General features: G+C 39.4%; 2 protein-coding genes across 2 annotated transcripts in view; one reads left to right on the forward strand and one right to left on the reverse strand.

Moving 5' to 3' along the window:
- The window catches only part of LOC117518005 (C2 domain-containing protein 2), a 170063-nt gene extending 163472 nt beyond the window's left edge, over window positions 1–6591 (reverse strand). Inside the window, exon 1 of the mRNA XM_034179120.1 lies at window positions 5809–6591. Within this exon, the coding sequence (XP_034035011.1) occupies window positions 5809–6171 (363 nt within the window). The 5' untranslated portion in view covers window positions 6172–6591. The remainder of the gene's footprint in view (window positions 1–5808) is intronic.
- A 3826-nt stretch (window positions 6592–10417) lies between these two features.
- On the forward strand, window positions 10418–20100 carry atg101 (autophagy related 101). The gene is made up of 2 exons (XM_034179019.1): window positions 10418–10937; window positions 19387–20100. Exons 1-2 carry the CDS (start codon window positions 10686–10688, stop codon window positions 19789–19791), a joined length of 657 nt encoding a protein of 218 aa, XP_034034910.1. The 5' UTR covers window positions 10418–10685; the 3' UTR covers window positions 19792–20100.
- The last annotated feature ends 2638 nt before the right edge of the window (window positions 20101–22738 follow it).

The following is a 22738-nucleotide window of genomic DNA, read 5'->3' on the forward strand; positions in this document are numbered from 1 at the left end:
TTCAGTTTAATGTTTATATATATATTTCACGTCATGTGTGCCTGTAGTCAACTTTTCTGCAGCACAGCTTTGCTTTGAACCTTGAACCAATCGAAGCAGTGGTTCGCAGATTGAGGCAATGCTTCGACCTATTGCTTCTTTCGCATATAAAAACACCCCATTTTATTGAATCCCTCTTATCAAGCGGGGCAATACAAGTATGATCCGTCCGTTCCTCTGTAGATGACCCATGGTCACAGATGTACAGTCATGAAATGACATGAATGAGAAGCAGGGCGCTCTTATCGTGTTCACATCTGCTGGTGGCATGTCCAACTGGCTCCATGCGCATGTCAGGAAAATGATTATTTCACTACATTGATTACAGACCATGCAGGGGGTCTGTAATCAACTGTTTCTGCAGTGCGGCTTTACTTTGAACCAATCGAAGCAGTGCTTCCTTGGTTAATTGTTTTGTTTCACTTTATATTAATTTTCCCCCGCTAAAACCCTAAAGTGCATACTTCTGTGAGTATATTTACCTTTTCTATGTTAAACCGACCTGTTATGGTCTTCTGAAACAGCTGATAGATGTATTTTATAACTTAAAAACGGGAGCGATGCTAACGCGTTAGCATGTCTATGGCAATTTCAATGTTAAAAGTTAGCATTTAGCAATTGCAGCTGTCATCACATTCGGGGGCATTTGTTTTCAAATTGTAATATTTCTTAAATTTATTTTTGTTTATATATTAATAATCTAATGATTATTATATACAATTTTAGAGAAAGAGGCAAAAAGAACCTGAATAGAAACACAACAGAAAATAAAATATAAAAGCAACTAACAATGAACATACATACAGAAATAAATAAATGTTTCCTGTGAACACCTAGTGACTCTTCCACCTCCATTTCATCCCTGTTTTATTTAAGTTTAATGACAGTTTGCTTTGGTCAAACCATATTTTCAATTTGTTAATTTCTTTAGTGATTTCCTCCAGAACTATCTGACAAACTAGAAAACTGCTGCATCCTAGTAAGAGCAGAATACTACTGGAATGAATCTGAATAAGGAAAGTTGTTTTTTTTTCTTCACTAAATGGATGCTGCACTCACTGCAGTTTATTGTCTGGAATAGTCCCAGATTGCATTTCAGAGCTTCTAGAATTGAAACATTTTCGTGCAGGTGGTGTTGGGGGGTAATTTTGGGTTTTGGGTCTTGGGCCACATGTAGAACGAATCAGTTTTTAAATGAAGCTTTCAATTCATATAGTGGCATCTACCTTTTTTTTTTTCTTTTTTTTTTAAAGGTTACTTTATACTTTTATACTTTAAGTAGGTTTTGGAGCACATACTTTTTCACTTTTACTTGAGTAAAGAGGTCAAGTTGATACTTCAACTTTTACCAGAGTGTTTTTAAACTGCAGTATCTATACTTCTACTTTAGTAACCAATGTGTGTACATATATATACATACATACACATATATATATATATATATATAAAAGACAATCAAAAAAAAAAAAATCCGGAAATCACAATGTATGATTTTTTTAATAATTTATTTGTATGTTACTGCTGCAAATAAGTATTTGAACACCTGTGAAAATCAATGTTAATATTTGGTACAGTAGCCTTTGTTTGCAATTACAGAGGTTAAACATTTCCTGTAGTTTTTCACCAGGTTTTCACACACTGCAGCAGGGATTTTGGTCCACTCCTCCATACAGATCGTCTCTAGATCTTTCAGGTTTGGAGTTTCAGCTTCACTAAAACACACAGGTAAGAGTTTTTTTACACTGCATATTGACACTACATTTTATTTAACCCCCTACCACCTGCCTCATTTTGGCTTGACAGTGTCTCACAAATAAAAAATGAAATTTCCCATTGACATAAACAGGCTTAGACAGGGTTTTAACTTATTACCAGGCAGCACTTTGCAATTATTTGATTTTCCTGTTTGTATAATGTTATAAAACAAAAGTATTTCCTTTCAGACATTAATGGCACAAATGTAACTCCATACATAGACTCTGAGCTGAGCTCAGCTGGCTGCACTGCAAGTCAGCATGTAACTCATAAAGAATGCAGGATGTCTCATTTTGGGAGAAAAAACATTTTGGTCAATTGTAGTTTATTGTTTGTATTACAACGTTTGGAAGAGGTGTCATTTGATTTAAGTCTAACTTGACTCAGCAGAGAGCGGCGCAGTATTTGGAGCTGCACGAACGGAACGAAGGATGATTCTCATTTCTTGCCCGCAACAACACAAGACTCCCAGTTAGTGACTTTAACCAGCACAAAAGTGACTCATGATTGACATCTTTAAATGGCTTTGAGAGGGGATAAGAAGTGGACTTGCTGCTTCTGGAAACCACCAAAGCAGAGAACCAACAAAGCAGCAGATTGGAGCAATGCTTCGTTGGTTCAAGATCCAAGGAGTCGTGCTGCAGAAGCGGCTGATTACAGACCCGCTGCAGGGTCTACAATCAACGTAAAGAAATGATCATTTTCTCAAGGAACACCCTCGAAAACAACGATGACACAGAAGTTACATTTTGTTTTAATTTAGTCATTACTTTTCAGTTTTTAGCATGGTGTAGACAGTCATCCTTAGCAACAGCTAGCAAGTTAGCCAATATTAGCGGCAGCAGTTGATAAACAACAGATAATGTGGCATTTCAAGCATAAAAATACCTCAGCAACATATCCACAGACTGAAATATGTCAGTATTCTGTGCATCATTTATTAAATTGGACACAAAAAATACAGATGTGCTAAAAAAAAAAAACCCATTAAAAGTACAGCTTTCACTGCTGTTGCTGCTGAGAGCAGCCATGTTTCATAGTGAACTCAGAGCATGTGGGTTTGTAAGAGTTGATGAGTTGGAATTCTGACTTTGGGGGGGTATGTTCCTTGGAAATTAACCTGTGAGTACAAATATAATGCACCATAAGGTTAGGATTACAGTTAGAGTTAGAGTAGGCCCAGAATGCACAAGAAGTTGGGCTAGGCGATATGACCTAAAACTCATATCGGTGTATAAACTGAATTCAAGGTAACGGTATATATTGCAATACAAACCTAAGTGTAAAAATTATAATGGAAGTGTTTCTGAATGGGTTATATAGTCACTTAGCAGCACTAACTTGATTTAAAAAAATAATAAATAACAAACAACAAAAACAAAAAGATATAAATGTAATTTTGAGATTTATTGTGCAGATCTTAGAACTCAAAAACTCAGCACTTTATGGTGCAAAACAGTGCATCAAACACAAACACCATTGGACAAGTTCAAAGATGGCTAACCTTGACCTATTTTAAGAGGCATTTTAAGATGTTAAAAAGTCACATTCTGTTTTAATCTGTTCAGTTTTGTTTTTGAGTGGCAGATGTGACAGCCAACTGGGGCTGAAATGATTAGTACCAAAAATGTTTGAGGCAAATTCTGTGCCTCGAAGCTTCATTTAACGTTATAGTACATATGCCAGGCCTATGTGTGGCGCTGTAACGTCCCCCAGAAAAACAAACAGAAGAAGACTAGAGCAAGTGTTAATCAAATTAGCACAAAAGCTACAGCTTTCCAACATGACAAAGTGAAATAAAGCCTTTTAGGAAAACGACGGTCCACGCTGATCATCTGAAATAGCTTACTGTGCATTTAAAGCAAAGCAATGCGTTAGTGTTTTTAAAAAACACTGTTTCGTCTGCTGGCTGCTGTACACACGGCGGCCAGCTGCTGCATCTTTCTGGCCGTTGTGAGCGGCTCAGCACTGCCCTCACAGCTCCGTCCCGGCCACAATGACAAACAGTCTCTTGAAGAAGTTAACTCTTTCTTCTGTGTTTCGCTTTTTAATTTTCACTTTTTTGGGCAACACACAATTCTTCACAAACATGGTAACTCAAATAAAATAATAATAATAATAATAAAAAAAAACCCACTGACTATGAGGCTTGCATGTTCACCCTCCAGCTGAAAATGAAATGCACTGGCTGAATCTCAGAGAAAGAGTGTTAAAAAGAAATTTACACAGGTACCCAGTCCACCAACCTTAAAATAAATAAATAAATAAAAATGGTTAAATTTTACAAGTTGGGGAAAACAAAAAACAGAAAGCGACAACCCATCGCCATTTCAACAAAATGTCAAGACTTTGGCCCGACACTGGCTGAGCTCTGACATCAGGAAAAATCCAAAACTTATAAAGATGTGAAAAAATAAATAATTACCCAGGAAAACAGAAAGGGATACACTAAATTTGACAATCTCCGTGATGACGCAGTGGCACTGTGCCATTGCTTAGGGAGAGCCCTGGACTGTTGATGTTTTAAAACAGAAAAGTACTTTTTATCCGATTAATCGCCAGAATAATCAATACTTGATTACTAAAATAATCGATAGCTGCAGCCCTACAGCCAATCAGAGTAGAGCTGTTCGGTGACATCAGTGGCTGGTCTCTCCAAAACCACTTTGTTTTGTGTGTTTTATATACACGTTAATCATATATTATGCAAAAGCTAGTGAGGAATAAACACTTCTAAAACTGAAAATGCTATTTTTGGAAGCTAATAACACCTCTTAACTTATTTACAAGACATTTTGCAGAGCTTAGCATTGTGATAGGCTGGTAGCCATCTGCAAAATGCCATTTTGTTTGTGTGTAAATATATCCTCTTTCTCATATATTATGTAAAAGCTAGCAAGAAATAAACACTTCTAAAACTGAAAATGGTGTTTTTGTAACCTGATAACACCTCCAGAGTCATTTACAAGACATTTTGCAGGCTTTCGCTAACTCAAAACTTTCTATGGAGTTAAATGTGTCTCATTAACACCTGCAAATGCACAGAACGTGATCTACAAACATTCCTTGATTTGCGCAACTTCCGTTCTTAAAACATACATATTGTTTTTGATTGATTGATAGAGGGGCTTTATTGAACATTTCTAAATAAATTTCAAAAACATGAACAAATTAACAGAATTTAAAAACTGGTATAGAGCTTGAAGTGCATACCATTTGTTTTAAACCAGCTCCTCCTCCTCCATGGTCTCTGCTTGCATCAACAGGCATTATTGTGATTGGTCAGTGAAGTCCAAATCTCTACCATAGGCCAAATTTATAATCATTTATACCATCTATCGCATATACCATGCACCCCGAATAAGAAGCCAAGATCAACTCAATCACTCAATGTTGGAACAATACTCCTGTGCTAAACATCTTGTCAATATGCACTATAGCAAGGATCTCTAACAACAACCTAATTGCAAATTGTCTGTAGGTCTTGACCTGTTCAGGCTCCTGTAAAGCTTACTATCTCTAGTGATGTTGTTATAGCCAGTCTCCAATGAAGATGATGGCCTTCACTTTAGACCGGCAAAACGCTGCAGGATGTGGTTGAGCCTGGTAGACTGGGAAGCTCAGAATCATTTAGGAATCAGTCAACTGATGTCCAGTCGATCAAAATTATGTTCCACTTCATGGGTGTGTGTTGTTTACAGTTTTGCAAACTTCACGAATACAAACACTGGATTTATGAGTGCATCTTCTCTGTCTTGCTTGTTTGGAAAATATTTGTTGCACTTTATTTTATTTGTCAAATTGTTATCGACAGAATGACCAATTCGGACTTGTTCAGGGTACAATAAAGTTAATATCAGTACTACTGTGGCTTTTATGTCCACCACTGCATAGTTTCAAATTAGAGTTATGGTGATCCTGATTGTATTAGAAGCCAATATCAGCATAACAACTCAGTCAACAACCGGAACAACAGCCCTGTGTAATGTGTCAGAAGAATAGTCTGCACGTGACAAGCTGCACTTTTATTGCAGTCACACCTGTCACAGCCCGGGTGCTTTGGTGGTCATGAGACTTAGGACTTACCCCACAGTTCCTTGATTGTTCATTCAGAGTTGTGCACCAGGCAGCTCTCCACTGGCTCGTCCAGCTTTTCAGTGACAGCGCCCATCCCAGCAGAGCGGCCGCTTCCTGCTCCTGCACCGCCGCAGTGTCCTGCACTGCTGCCCGTGCACTCCCTGCATCAGCTCGCTGCTGGAAATACTGCACCAAATACACCACTAAAGTCACCAGGGAAGCAACGAAAAGCGTCACCATGCACAGCCATTGCGGATCCTCCAAAGCCGAATATGAACTGGAACTTTGCACGTCGGACATTCTTTGAAGGCGGCGGCAATGATTTAGCTTTAACGCATCGTCAAGGCGTTTATCTGATCAGGGCACAGCCAAATCCACGAACTGCTGACCGCACAGAGCTCGACGCCGAAAACAAAAGGAGCCCGGTGTTATTCATGATGAAGAAGATCCCGCAGTGAGCAGTCGCGCTTGTCAAACAGCTGAAGGCACTCTTCTAGCCGTGCTAGCTAATGTACCATTCGGCTCAACATTCGCGACGAAGTGGCAAAAGTTCATCAAATGACTTATTTCCACAGCCAACAGTTCAGACAGTATCCGAGTATCAAATACGAATTCCAGGAAAACATAGTGAAAGTAAAGAATGTTATCTTGCGGCTCCGTCTGTCTGTGCGCATAAACTTAGATATGTGGCACAAACTGTAACTCCCAGCATGCATAGCGACACATGACACAGCACTCGTCCAAAGATACATTAGCTGGTGCCAAGATAGAATCCTCCCCAATGTTTACGTGTACAGGACGGAAGATGCCTTTGAAATATCAAATTACATGTTTTGGATTTGTTCCTCAAAACGATCAAATATCATCTAAAATGTCATCATTTAAAATGTTAATTTTACAAGTCAGATTTTAAGAGATTTACATTGTAAGTTGTAAAAATCTAAATGTCACTATGTACATTAAAATATGACATCAAAATGACATCAAAATTTTGGATGTAAATCAAAATTTTGGCGTTGAAAAGTCTAAAATACACCTTTTAAAGTCAAAATTATACCATCTAAATTCTAAATTAATACTGAGACATATGGCAAAAAAGTCAAATTTTCACTTTCCTAGTTAACCATGAAATAGCATAAGATTGAAGGAGTCAGTCATTCTGTGCGTCACTGAATGAGTAAATGGGTCTGCAAAATTTCCACAAGTACCTCCGTAAAAACTGCCATATGTTCAGCTCTGAAATTTTTGTTTTTATAAATACAAGAAAGGACCACTGAATCTCCTTTAATAAATAAAGACAGCCAGGCCTGTCAAGCATGAAAAACCTTTTTTTTATATAACCACATTATTTCAGAATAATGTAATTCAAGAAAAAGCTGGAGTGAACAAACATTGGGAAAACCAAGAGGTGGTCTACAACTAAGGCATCTTCAGCCTTCAAATTCAAACAGGACCAAGAGGACCTGTGCCACAAACACCCTAAAGTGTCTCAAAGTGCAATAAAATATGTGTATAATAATGAAACAGTTTCTCACAACTAGGAGATAATCTCATAATTGAACCCACGACCTTCTTGCTGTGAGTCTTTTTTGAGTTTTCTCTCAAAAATTCTTGAAAGGGTAGTTGTAAAACAGCTAACTGATCATCTGCAGAGGAATGGTCTATTTGAAGAGTTTCAGTCAGGTTTTAGAATTCATCATAGTACAGAAACAGCATTAGTGAAGGTTACAAATGATCTTCTTATGGCCTCGGACAGTGGACTCATCTCTGTGCTTGTTCTGTTAGACCTCAGTGCTGCTTTTGATACTGTTGACCATAAAATTTTATTACAGAGATTAGAGCATGCCATAGGTATTAAAGGCACTGCGCTGCGGTGGTTTGAATCATATTTATCTAATAGATTACAATTTGTTCATGTAAATGGGGAATCTTCTTCACAGACTAAGGTTAATTATGGAGTTCCACAAGGTTCTGTGCTAGGACCAATTTTATTCACTTTATACATGCTTCCCTTAGGCAGTATTATTAGACGGCATTGCTTAAATTTTCATTGTTACGCAGATGATACCCAGCTTTATCTATCCATGAAGCCACAGGACACACACCAATTAGCTAAACTGCAGGATTGTCTTACAGACATAAAGACATGGATGACCTCTAATTTCCTGCTTTTAAACTCAGATAAAACTGAAGTTATTGTACTTGGCCCCACAAATCTCAGAAACATGGTGTCTAACCAGATCCTTACTCTGGATGGCATTACCCTGACCTCTAGTAATACTCTAGTAAAATCTTGGAGTCATTTTTGATCAGGTTATGTCATTCAAAGCGCATATTAAACAAATATGCAAGACTGCTTTTTTGCATTTACGCAATATCTCTAAAATCAGAAAGGTCTTGTCTCAGAGTGATGCTGAAAAACTAATTCATGCATTTATTTCCTCTAGGCTGGACTATTGTAATTCATTATTATCAGGTTGTCCTAAAAGTTCCCTGAAAAGCCTTCAGTTAATTCAAAATGCTGCAGCTAGAGTACTGACGGGGACTAGAAGGAGAGAGCATATCTCACCCATATTGGCCTCTCTTCATTGGCTTCCTGTTAATTCTAGAATAGAATTTAAAATTCTTCTTCTTACTTATAAGGTTTTGAATAATCAGGTCCCATCTTATCTTAGGGACCTCGTAGTACCATATCACCCCAATAGAGCACTTCGCTCTCAGACTGCAGGCTTACTTGTAGTTCCTAGGGTTTGTAAGAGTAGAATGGGAGGCAGAGCCTTCAGCTTTCAGGCTCCTCTCCTGTGGAACCAGCTCCCAATTCAGATCAGGGAGACAGACACCCTCTCTACTTTTAAGATTAGGCTTAAAACTTTCCTTTTTGCTAAAGCTTATAGTTAGGGCTGGATCAGGTGACCCTGAACCATCCCTTAGTTATGCTGCTATAGACGTAGACTGCTGGGGGGTTCCCATGATGCACTGTTTCTTTCTCTTTTTGCTCTGTATGCACCACTCTGCATTTAATCATTAGTGATCGATCTCTGCTCCCCTCCACAGCATGTCTTTTTCCTGGTTCTCTCCCTCAGCCCCAACCAGTCCCAGCAGAAGACTGCCCCTCCCTGAGCCTGGTTCTGCTGGAGGTTTCTTCCTGTTAAAAGGGAGTTTTCCTTCCCACTGTAACCAAGTGCTTGCTCACAGGGGGTCGTTTTGACCGTTGGGGTTTTTACGTAATTATTGTATGATCATGGCATCCAGGAAAAAAGTTGTGCAAGGAAAATTGGGTGCTTATTTCAGTAAGAAACGGTGAGTGGTTTATAAATAGTTTTCAGACAATAGTGTGTTTGAAAGGCATTCTATGTTGACTGAAATTACATTCTCGGTGGTTTTCCAACTGTACATGTCAACCTATACGGATTGTCCGTAAATTATACGGATTTTTCCGAGTTTCAGAGTCATACGGACGTACAAATAAAGTCGGATATTCAGGGTTTGGTCTGCAGCGGCTCTGTAATCAACCATTTCCGCAGCGCAACTCCACTTTGAAGTGTGAACCATTGAAGCATTGCTTCAAACCACTAGCTCGTTGGTTCTTTTATTTGCTGCTCTTCAGAAAGGGCAAGTCCGCTTCTTAACTCCTCTCAAAGCCATTAAAATACCGTGAGTCATTTTTGTGTGGATTAAAGTCACTAACTGGGACTCTTGTCTTGTTGCAGGCAAGAAACGAGACTCGTCCTCCGTTCCATTGGCACAGCTCCAAACACTGCGCGGCTCTCCGCTGAGACAGAGTCCGCTCAGAATTAATAACTTCAAAATGAATTGCTGGATTAAATAAAATGACACCTCTTACAAACGTTGTAATACAGACAAGAAACTACAATCGACTAAAACATTTTTTTTTCCTCCCAAAATGAGACGTGCTGTATTTCTTTACAAATTACATCCTGACGTGCAGCACAGCAGCTGTAAGAGCTCAGCTCAGATATATGCCTGAAAGGAAATGCTTTTGACAAAAACTACAGATTTGTTTATTCCTATTTATGTCCAGAGATCAAGGATCCACCATGTAGAGTTTATTATTTCCAAAGTTTAAGGATCCAGTGACCAATTTCATATTTATTTACTTTAAGACTCAATAAAATGTTGTTCAATTTCAATTTAATTGGCTTATAAAGCGCCAAATCACAACAAAATCCGTCTCAAGGCGCCTACAGTTCAACTAAAAAAATTAAAATAAATAAAAGTAAAAGAAGTAAAAGAATAAAACAGATAAAAATAAAAACTATTCATAAGAAAGAGAATAAAAATAGGCTTTAAGTCTTGACGGACTCCGGCTGCCTCACGGTTGCAAGAAGACCGTTTCACAGAGAATGAAGATTATTGAATAACAAGACGCGTACGATTTTTATTTTATTATTGGGCAAAAATGCATCTGTCAGATTTTCACTCTGGATCCAGCCCTGACAGGGACACATGCACAAAGAAATTACTTAAATTACCAAAAAAAAAATCCCGACCCGGATGTGTTTTGAACTTCGTGACTTGCCGTAGATCGCTCAGTTGTTTTTATTTGCTAGCGAGCATTTTGGTGTAGTGCGTTCGGTACCCATAAAATCTCTTTTTAGAGCGTGTGCCGGTATACAAACAAAACATTTTCTATTATAACGCACTTAACCACAGTATATGCAATAAGCGACTGCCGTCTGTAGCGACTAAGCGTGTTTGTTCGTCTTTTGACGTGGCTGAGCTTGATACGCAGACATTAGCCGCCATCATCACCAGATCGACGTGTGAGTCTTCAATGGAAACATCTTTTCACGATGAATTGTCGCTCCGAAGTTCTTGAAGTCACAGTGGAAGCGAGGCAGGTGGAAGAAGCGATGCTGGCCTTGCTGCACACTATCTTACTGCATCGCAGCACCGGAAAGTTTCATTACAAGAAAGAGGGCACCTACTCCATCGGCACGGTGGGCACCCAGGACATAGACTGTGACTTCATCGACTTCACCTTCGTCAGAGTGACCTCAGACGAGCTGGACAGGGTGATCAGGAGGGCTGTGGCCGAATTCAAGGTGCTTTTAGCGTTTGTTGGTGGGTTGGAGTAGAGTAATGTGGATCACACTGCAGTGTAAATACAGATACACCTGTTGGTAAACGCCACTTGGTCTTACGTTGTTTAGTTGATAACTGTACTGCGCCACCTACAGGTGGTAAAACCAGGGGTGTAGCCAGAGGGTTCGTCGTTCCTGAGAAGTGCCTCTACTTTCGTCACAAGCAAAGGGTGTCATGTTAAACCATAGAATTTTGTCAATGTGGCGCAGTGGTTTAATTGTTGTCTTAGAGCAAGATGGTCTCCTGTTCAAATCTGACCTAAGTGTTTCTCTGGTGAATTTGAATGTCTTCCCTGTGTTTGTGTGGGTTTCCTCCAGGTGCTCTGGGTTGCATATCCTACGGTATATATATACCCGTTTTGTGAATTGGAAGCTTTAAATTGACCATAGTTGTGTGTGGGTGTGAATGTGTTTGTCTATATGTGGTCCTGTGATAGACTAGAGTCATGTTCAGGGTCGGCGCCGCGTCACTTTGGCGAAATGGCCAATCCAAAGCTGAGAATTTGTACTTCCATGACTGGCCCCTAGGTAAAAACTCGCTTGGGTTGCTATTGTTTTGTCTCTAGCTTGCTCCTATCAGCCAGCAGACAGCTATCGTTGCTTGGAACTAGGGCTACAGCTATCGATTATTTTAGTGGTCAAGTATTCTGTCAGTTATTCTGGCGATTAATCCAGTAATCAGCTAAAAAGTACTTCTGCTTTTGTTAAACATCAATAGTCCAGGACTCTCCCTAAGCATTGGCACAATGTCACTGTGCCAAAGTCTTGACATTTTGCTGAAATGGCAGTGGGTTGTTGCCTTCTGTTCTGTTTTTCTTTTTCCCTCCAACTTGTAAAATTGAACTATTTTTGAGAGTTTTTTTTTTTTTTTTAAAGGTTGGTGGACTGGGTCCCTGCGTGAATTTTTTTAATTCCTCTTTCTCTACGATTCATCAGAAGCATTTCAGCTGGAGGTTGAACCTGCAAGCCTCACAGTCACTGTTTCTTTTTTTCAAGTTACACTGTTTGTGAAGTGTTGTGTGTTGCCCAAAAAAGTGAAAATTAAAAAGCAAAACACTCAGTGTGAGTCTGAGCAAAACACAGAAGAAAGAGCGGACGTCTGCTGAGAGCCCCTCACACCCGGCAGAGAGACGGGAGCCGGCCGTCGGGTCAATAGTCACGCCCCACGTCGAGCGGACTGTGTGTTATTAAAAAATAGACAAACACACTGCTTCACTTTAAATGTACAGTAAGGCTATTTCAGATGATTAGCGTAGACTCTTTCTCTTAAAAGGCTTTATTTTACAAGATACAAGAGAAGATACAAGATAATTTTATTGATCATATGCAGGTTAACACAGAGTCAACAGTGCAATGAAATGCTTAGGATGAGAAGGACTGTTCAAACTTGTAGGAAGTACTAATAGCATGCAATATAAATACCGAAAATATAAGCATATGTTAAAAAACAAAATAATAATAATAATAGTCAGCAGTAGTCAGGTTGTAGTATTCACAGGTTGTAGTATTGTTCATATTGCACATAGTATTATTGCACATGACATATTGCACAGGTAATAATAAATAGTAAAAACTGAGATGAGTTATGAAAGGTAAGGTGGTGACATACAAGATACAGTCACACTGATAACAGCAATAGACATATAGTGTTAAAGAAGTGGCTTAGTGCAGTGTTATTATCATAGTTCTGTGTTATTTAGAGTTCAGTAGTCTGACAGCCTGTGGATAGTAACTGTTCCTGAGTCTTTTGGTACGGGCTGGCAGACTCCTATACCTCCTGCCAGAGGGTAACAGTTCAAATAGTCCTTTTGCGGGGTGAGTGTGATCCTTAATGATGCTGCGTGCCTTACGCTGGCACTGACTGTGGTAAATGTCCTGGATGGTGGGAAGACTGCTGCCAGTAAAGTCCTCAGCCGTGCACACCACCCTCTGCAGTGCTTTCTGACTCTGGCTGGTGCAGCTCCTGTACCACACTGTGAGGCAGCCCGTCAGCACACTGATGATGCACCTGTAGAAGTTCGTGAGGATGGTGGTGTTCGTGCCAAACTTCTTCAGCCTTCTCAGGAAGTAGAGTCTCTGCCGGGCTTTCTTAACCACAGTGTCTGCGTGTAAGGTCCAGGATAAGTCCTCGGTGATGTGGACGCAGAGGAACTTGAAGCTGCTGACCTGCTCCACCTCGGTGTTGTTGATGTGGGAGGGCTGACCTCCGCGCTGTCTCCTGAAGTCCACTATCATCTCCTTATTTTTGCTGACGTTCAGAGAGAGGTTATTCTCCTGGCACCAGCTGGTCAGTGATTTCACCTCATCTCTGTATCTTTTAGTTCTAAATTGATTAGCTGTTACACAGCCTGTGCACAGCTTGTTTTTTTTCTGGGGACGTTGCAACGCCACACACAGGCCTGGCATATGTACTACGACGTTAAACGGAGCTTTGAGGCACAAAATTTGCCTCAAACATTTTTTGTAATCAAATTATTAGTTACTCGACTAATCGTTTCAGCCCTCCCTGGAACGATGAGATTTATACACCAAGCTGACCTGAAATGAGCCATTGTACATTAAGTTGACTTTATTGATGAGTCTGACACCTTTGAAAAGTCATCAAATCACAAGTATTTGTATCAAGTTTGGCGATGTTTTCACTGACAAAACCCGCCCTTAGAGGTTAAATGCCACAGACTATCCATGGTGTACCCTGCCTCTCACCCAGTGACTGCCAGGATAGGTTCATGACCCTTAAGTGGGATCAGGAAAAGATTGAATATATTCTTTCAGTAGTCTCATTGGTACATGCTCCCTCAGTTTTTTTTTTTTTGTACACTTGCTCAAGACATTGATCATATGGTCCCATTCTGTTTCTCAGTGATTGAGAAAATGTTAAATGTGGTCTATTAAACATTAGGTCTCTCTCTTCTAAGTCCCTGTTGGTAAATGATATAATAATTGATCAACATATTGATTTATTCTGCCTTACAGAAACCTGGTTACAGCAGGATGAATATGTTAGTTTAAATGAGTCAACACCCCCGAGTCACACTAACTGTCAGAATGCTCGTAGCACGGGCCGGGGCGGAGGATTAGCAGCAATCTTCCATTCCAGCTTATTAATTAATCAAAAACCTAGACAGAGCTTTAATTCATTTGAAAGCTTGTCTCTTAGTCTTGTCCATCCAAATTGGAAGTCCCAAAAACCAGTTTTCTTTATTATCTATCGTCCACCTGGTCGTTACTGTGAGTTTCTCTGTGAATTTTCAGACCTTTTGTCTGACTTAGTGCTTAGCTCAGATAAGATAATTATAGTGGGCGATTTTAACATCCACACAGATGCTGAGAATGACAGCCTCAACACTGCATTTAATCTATTATTAGACTCGATTGGCTTTGCTCAAAAAGTAAATGAGTCCACCCACCACTTTAATCATATCTTAGATCTTGTTCTGACTTATGGTATGGAAATAGAAGACTTAACAGTATTCCCTGAAAACTCCCTTCTGTCTGATCATTTCTTAATAACATTTACATTTACCCTGATGGACTACCCAGCAGTGGGGAATAAGTTTCATTACACTAGAAGTCTTTCAGAAAGCGCTGTAACTAGGTTTAAGGATATGATTCCTTCTTTATGTTCTCTAATGCCATATACCAACACAGTGCAGAGTAGCTACCTAAACTCTGTAAGGGAGATAGAGTATCTTGTCAATAGTTTTACATCCTCATTGAAGACAACTTTGGATGCTGTAGCTCCTCTGAAAAAGAGAGCTTTAAATCAGAAGTGTCTGACTCCGTGGTATTACTCACAAACTCGTAGCTTAAAGCAGATAACCCGTAAGTTGGAGAGGAAATGGCATCTCACTAATTTAGAAGATCTTCACTTAGCCTGGAAAAAGAGTCTGTTGCTCTATAAAAAAGCCCTCCGTAAAGCTAGGACATCTTTCTACTCATCACTAATTGAAGAAAATAAGAACAACCCCAGGTTTCTTTTCAGCACTGTAGCCAGGCTGACAAAGAGTCAGAGCTCTATTGAGCTGAGTATTCCATTAACTTTAACTAGTAATGACTTCATGACTTTCTTTGCTAACAAAATTTTAACTAAGAGAAAAAATTACTCATAACCATCCCAAAGACGTATCGTTATCTTTGGCTGCTTTCAGTGATGCCGGTATTTGGTTAGACTCTTTCTCTCCGATTGTTCTGTCTGAGTTATTTTCATTAGTTACTTCATCCAAACCATCAACATGTTTATTAGACCCCATTCCTACCAGGCTGCTCAAGGAAGCCCTACCATTATTTAATGCTTCAATCTTAAATATGATCAATCTATCTTTGTTAGTTGGCTATGTACCACAGGCTTTTAAGGTGGCAGTAATTAAACCATTACTTAAAAAGCCATCACTTGACCCAGCTATCTTAGCTAATTATAGGCCAATCTCCAACCTTCCTTTTCTCTCAAATATTCTTGAAAGGGTAGTTGTAAAACAGCTAACTGATCATCTGCAGAGGAATGGTCTATTTGAAGAGTTTCAGTCAGGTTTTAGAATTCATCATAGTACAGAAACAGCATTAGTGAAGGTTACAAATGATCTTCTTATGACCTCGGACAGTGGACTCATCTCTGTGCTTGTTCTGTTAGACCTCAGTGCTGCTTTTGATACTGTTGACCATAAAATTTTATTACAGAGATTAGAGCATGCCATAGGTATTAAAGGCACTGCGCTGCGGTGGTTTGAATCATATTTGTCTAATAGATTACAATTTGTTCATGTAAATGGGGAATCTTCTTCACAGACTAAAGTTAATTATGGAGTTCCACAAGGTTCTGTGCTAGGACCAATTTTATTCACTTTATACATGCTTCCCTTAGGCAGTATTATTAGACGGTATTGCTTAAATTTTCATTGTTACGCAGATGATACCCAGCTTTATCTATCCATGAAGCCAGAGGACACACACCAATTAGCTAAACTGCAGGATTGTCTTACAGACATAAAGACATGGATGACCTCTAATTTCCTGCTTTTAAACTCAGATAAAACTGAAGTTATTGTACTTGGCCCCACAAATCTTAGAAACATGGTGTCTAACCAGATCCTTACTCTGGATGGCATTACCCTGACCTCTAGTAATACTGTGAGAAATCTTGGAGTCATTTTTGATCAGGATATGTCATTCAAAGCGCATATTAAACAAATATGTAGGACTGCTTTTTTGCATTTACGCAATATCTCCCAAAATCAGAAAGGTCTTGTCTCAGAGTGATGCTGAAAAACTAATTCATGCATTTATTTCCTCTAGGCTGGACTATTGTAATTCATTATTATCAGGTTGTCCTAAAAGTTCTCTAAAAAGCCTTCAGTTAATTCAAAATGCTGCAGCTAGAGTACTGACGGGGACTAGAAGGAGAGAGCATATCTCACCCATATTGGCCTCTCTTCATTGGCTTCCTGTTAATTCTAGAATATAATTTAAAATTCTTCTTCTTACTTATAAGGTTTTGAATAATCAGGTCCCATCTTATCTTAGGGACCTCATAGTACCATATCACCCCAATAGAGCGCTTCGCTCTCAGACTGCAGGCTTACTTGTAGTTCCTAGGGTTTGTAAGAGTAGAATGGGAGGCAGAGCCTTCAGCTTTCAGGCTCCTCTCCTGTGGAACCAGCTCCCAATTCAGATCAGGGAGACAGACACCCTCTCTACTTTTAAGATTAGGCTTAAAACTTTCCTTTTTGCTAAAGCTTATAGTTAGGGCTGGATCAGGTGACCCTGAACCATCCCTTAGTTATGCTGCTATAGACTTAGACTGCTGGGGGGTTCCCATGATGCACTGTTTCTTTCTCTTTTTGCTCTGTATGCACCACTCTGCATTTAATCATTAGTGATTGATCTCTGCTCCCCTCCACAGCATGTCTTTTTCCCGGTTCTCTCCCTCAGCCCCAACCAGTCCCAGCAGAAGACTGCCCCTCCCTGAGCCTGGTTCTGCTGGAGGTTTCTTCCTGTTAAAAGGGAGTTTTTCCTTCCCACTGTAGCCAAGTGCTTGCTCACAGGGGGTCGTTTTGACCGTTGGGGTTTTACATAATTATTGTATGGCCTTGCCTTACAATATAAAGCGCCTTGGGGCAACTGTTTGTTGTGATTTGGCGCTATATAAAAAAAATTGATTGATTGATTCAAAGCTCATTTATGTTCCTTTTCAGCAAGTTTACATAAAACTCGTAGGACCACAAAAGAACTCTTTGAAGTTTCCTACTAAAAATTCACTACAATCCTGGATGTATGGGTAGATGTTACCTTCAACAAAAACTAGAAGGGCACTCATGAAAAAGCATACACATATGTACAACAAGGTCTGGAGTGCACACATACAGTTGTACGTAAAAGTTTGGGCACCCCTCATGACTGATTTTCCTTTATAAATCATTGGTTGTCTGGATCAGCAATTTCAGTTAAATATATCATATAGCAGGCAAACAGTGATATTTGAGAAGTGAAATGAAGTTTATAGGATTTACAGAAAGTGTGCAATAATTCTTTAAACAAAATTAGGCAGGTGCATAAAGTTGGGCACCCCAACATAAAAATACACCAATATTTAGTAGATCCTCCTTTTGCAGAAATAACAGCCTCTAAAGCTTCCTATAGCTTCTAATGAGAGTCTGGATTCTGGTTTAAGGTATTTTGGACCATTCTTCTTTACAAAACATCTCCAGTTCAGTTAGGTTTGTTGGTTTCCGAGCATGGACAGCCCACTTAAAATCACACCACAGATTTTCAATAATATTCAGGTCTGGGGACTGAGATGGCCATTCCAGAACATTGTACTTGTTCATCTGCATGAATGCCTTAGTAGATTTTGAGAAGTGTTTAGGGTTGTTGTCTTGTTGAAAGATCCAGCCCTGGCACAACTTCAACTTTGTCACTGATTCATGAACATTGTTCTCAAGAATCTGCTGATATTGACTGGAATCCATGTGACCCTCAACTTTAACAAGATTCCCAGTACCTGCACTGGCCACACAGCCCCACAGCATGATGGAACCACCTCCAAATTTTATTGTAGGTAGCAAGTGTTTTTCTTGGAATGCTGTGTTCTTTTTCAGCCATGCATACCAGCCCCTTGTTATGTCCAAATAACTCGATTTTAGTTTCATCAGTCCACAGCACCTTATTCCAAAATGAAACTGGCTTGTCCAAATGTGCTTTAGCATACCTCAAGCAACTCTGTTTGTGGTGTGTATGCAGAAAAGACGTCTACTGCATTACAGTATCATACAGCATCTCCTTGTGCAAAGTGCGCTGTATAGTTGAACGATGCACAGAGACACTATCTGGAGCAAGATCATGTTGTAGGTCTTAGGAGCAGGTCTGTGGGTTGGCTATGACTGTTCTCACTATCCTTCACTTCAGCTTATGAGATTTTTCTTGGCCTGCTGCTTCGGGACTTAACTAGTACTGTGTCTGCGGTCTTCCATTTCCTCACTATGTTCCTCACAGTGGAAACTGACAGCTGAAATCTCTGAGATAGCTTTTTGTATCCTTTCCCTAAACTATGATGTTGAACAATCTTGTTTTCAGCTCATTTGAGAGTTGTTTAGAGGCTGCCATGTTGCCACTCATTGGAACAGATGCAGAGAGAGGAGAAACATTTGCAAATGGCCACCTTAAATATCCTTTCTCATGATTGGATTCACCTGTGTAAGAGGTCAAGGGTCAATGAGCTTACCAAACCAATTTTGTGTTCCAATAATTAGTGTTAAATGTATTCCAATCAATAAAATGACAAGGGTGCCCAAATTTATGCACCTGCCCAATTTTAATTATTGCACACTTTATGTAAATACTAGAAACTTCATTTCACTTCTCAAATATCATATCAAATATGATATATTTAACTGAAATTTCTGATCCAGACAACCAGTGACTTATAAAGGGAAAATCATTAAAATTATCAGCGGCGCCCAAACATTTGCATACAACTGTAAAATTGTTGTTGTCTTTGTACCCAGGACTTGTCCAGAGCCATCCTGCAGTGGGATTGTATTGATTCTATATGTGTCTCAGTTGGCCAAGTTACAGGAAAAACTGGTCCACCAGTCATTTGAGACCCCTGAACAAAGACCACCTGTAGAGAAGTTGGCTCAGTGGGCTAATGAGTTTGGAGACCTCAGTTCAATTCCTGGTCACAACACCTGTCTCTATTCTTGGATAAGACACTTTTGTAAGTGTGTACCAGCCTTGGGCAACAGTGGGTCTCAGCATCTACATAACACTTGCATTTAATTTAATAGAGAGATACAGGTAAAAGCAATGGCTCTTTGGTGGAGGTTGTAATCGTTAGTTGTGCCTTAATTTGTTTGGGTGATAGAATCTGTGATCAGAGTTCTAATTTGATTTTATTGCATCCCTGATGTTATAGGATGCTTTGAGCAACTCTGGCAGTGATGGCATGGGTCAGATCTCCTTGGAGTTCTACCAGAAGAAGAAATCCCGCTGGCCTTTTTCTGACGAGTGCATCCCATGGGAAGTGTGGAACATCAAAGTCAGTGTTGTCAACCTCGCCAACGAGCAGGAGAGACAGATCTGCAGAGAGAAGGTGGGTGAGAAGCTGGGAGAGAAAGTCATCAACGTTGTAGAGGTTATAAACCGCCATGAATACCTGCCGAAGATGCCGACCCAGTCAGAAGTGGACAATGTTTTCGACACCAGTCTCAAAGACGTCCAGCCGTACCTTTACAAAATCACGTATCAGATCACTGACTCACTGGGGACGTCTGTGAGCACCACCATGAGAAGGCTGATTAAAGACACCCTGGCACTCTGAAGATGGAAACTGACAACTGTTACCATGTTTAAAAACACGCTTGATGAAGAAGCAGAAGAGTAAGCAATTTTGGGGCGTGTTCCACTGCTGCTTCTTCCTCAAATGTTTGATCATGTAATTCTCCAATAATACTTAATGGTTAGAAGGTTTTTTTTCTTGAATTGTCCCCAATTGCCACATTAAGAAAGCAGTTTTTACACACATGTAAATAACGTGTAATAATTAAAAGTGTAGAAAGTGTTGCTCCAACTGACAAATCTATAAAATAATGTACATTTTTGACAATAAATGTTGATTCTAAGTGTAAAACAAAACTTTTTGCTTCTTCACTCTAAGGTTTGCTTCTGTAAACCAGCTTGTAACCGTGGAGATCAAAACTACTCACTCAAAACACTAGAGGTTAAAAGATAAAATCTTCTCTCAGATATTGCTGGGTTTGGGAACAGATTTCCTCATCCGTGTAAAAACTTCCTCTCTGCACACAGTTTCATTGCGTTTGACCTTATTCGTGTGGCGGACAGGATTTCCAGTTTCCAAATGAAAGAAAACACTTCCTAAGCTCACGCCGTCCTTTTCCAGGCAGAAACTCACTGCAGCCCAGAGCATTTAAAAACAAACAAACAAAAAAAAAAAACTTTCCTCTGGCAACAGGATAATGCGTTCTCACACATAGTTTAATCTGCAGTCCTTGACATGTGTTGCTGTACAGTGAGGAAATGGATGTTATTTCATGCACAGTGACAACACAGGTGTGCAAAGTACAGTAGTGTTCAGAATAATAGTAGTGCTATGTGACTAAAAAGATTAATCCAGGTTTTGAGTATATTTCTTATTGTTACATGGGAAACAAGGTACCAGTAGATTCAGTAGATTCTCACAAATCCAACAAGACCAAGCATTCATGATATGCACACTCTTAAGGCTATGAAATTGGGCTATTAGTAAAAAAAAAAAGTAGAAAAGGGGGTGTTCACAATAATAGTAGTTTGGCATTCAGTCAGTGAGTTTGTCAGTTTTGTGGAACAAACAGGTGTGAATCAGGTGTCCCCTATTTAAGGATGAAGCCAGCACCTGTTGAACATGCTTTTCTCTTTGAAAGCCTGAGGAAAATGGGACGTTCAAGACATTGTTCAGAAGAACAGTGTAGTTTGATTAAAAAGTTGATTGGAGAGGGGAAAACCTGTACGCAGGTGCAAAAAATTATAGGCTGTTCATCTACAATGATCTCCAATGCTTTAAAATGGACATAAAAACCAGAGACGTGTGGAAGAAAACAGAAAACAACCATCAAAATGGATAGAAGAATAACCAGAATGGCAAAGGCTCACCCATTGATCAGCTCCAGGATGATCAAAGACAGTCTGGAGTTACCTGTAAGTGCTGTGACAGATAGAAGACGCCTGTGTGAAGCTAATTTATTTGCAAGAATCCCCCACAAAGTCCCTCTGTTAAATAAAAGACGTGCAGAAGAGGTTACAGTTTGCCAAAGAACACATCAACTGGCCTAAAGAGAAATGGAGAAATATTTTGTGGACTGATGAGAGTAAAATTGTTCTTTTTGGGTCCAAGGGCCGCAGACAGTTTGTGAGACGACCCCCAAACTCTGAATTCAAGCCACAGTTCACAGTGAAGACAGTGAAGCATGGTGGTGCAAGCATCATGATATGGGCATGTTTCTCCTACTATGGTGTTGGGCCTATATATCGCATACCAGGTATCATGGATCAGTTTGAATATGTCAAAATACTTGAAGAGGTCATGTTGCCTTATGCTGAAGAGGACATGCCCTTGAAATGGGTGTTTCAACAAGACAATGACCCCAAGCACACTAGTAAACCAGCAAAATATTGGTTCCAAACCAACAAAATTAATGCCTCGCAGATGTGAAGAAATCATGAAAAACTGTGGTTATACAACTAAATACTAGTTTAGTGATTCACAGGATTGATAAAAAAAAGCAGTTTGAACATAATAGTTTGAGTTTGTAGCATCAACAGCAGATGCTACTATTATTGTGAACACCCCCTTTTCTACTTTTTTTTTTACTAATAGCCCAATTTCATAGCCTTAAGAGTGTGCATATCATGAATGCTTGGTCTTGTTGGATTTGTGAGAATCTACTGAATCTACTGGTACCTTGTTTCCCATGTAACAATAAGAAATATACTCAAAACCTGGATTAATGTTTTTAGTCACATAGCACTACTATTATTCTGAACACTACTGTATAAGATGTTTAAAATTAGACAATGATGCAGAAAGACCTTCATATTGATGAGACCTATAATAAAACCATTCTGATCACTGGATCATCAATCTGTATTTTATGCAGGTTTGACATCAAGTATCACTAGATATAAAAGCTGTAATATAGAAAATGGGCAGACCTTTTGGACACAATCTTAAAACAAGGGCTTCAATCTCTGTCTGCAGACCACAAGCCAAATTTGTCTCAGTTACACTTTATTTTATTTTTTTTAAATCAAAGTGATCAAAGATCAGAGTTTTTCACATTACTGTCAGATTTGGGTAGGATTACTCACTGAATACAAAAATACAACTGAAATACTTCTGAAGTACTTCAAAACCAATGACGGAAAATGATACAGTTTATATAAAAATGGACAACTCCACATATGCGCTACTAAAAGTGGTGGGTTTGTCATTCCACAGCAGCCTGTACTCAAGGTCCTTGAAATGGAGTGATATCTCCACCTGGTGGAGACTCCCTAGTAATGCAGGTACAACAGAATTTTGTGAAAAACTAGTGTGTGTGTGTGTGTGTGTGTGTATATATATATATATATATCCTTAAACTACATCAATATTTACTTACAAATCCTTATTTCTCCTATGGTTCTTAATAGAATAGTCTGAATATTCCACACAAATTAGACCAAAAGGGCTACAGAAAGGAGTCAAAAATTGTATTTCCGCACATATTTCT

This window comes from Thalassophryne amazonica, chromosome 9, assembly GCF_902500255.1.
Source record: "Thalassophryne amazonica chromosome 9, fThaAma1.1, whole genome shotgun sequence".
In the NCBI taxonomy this organism is placed as follows: domain Eukaryota; kingdom Metazoa; phylum Chordata; class Actinopteri; order Batrachoidiformes; family Batrachoididae; genus Thalassophryne; species Thalassophryne amazonica.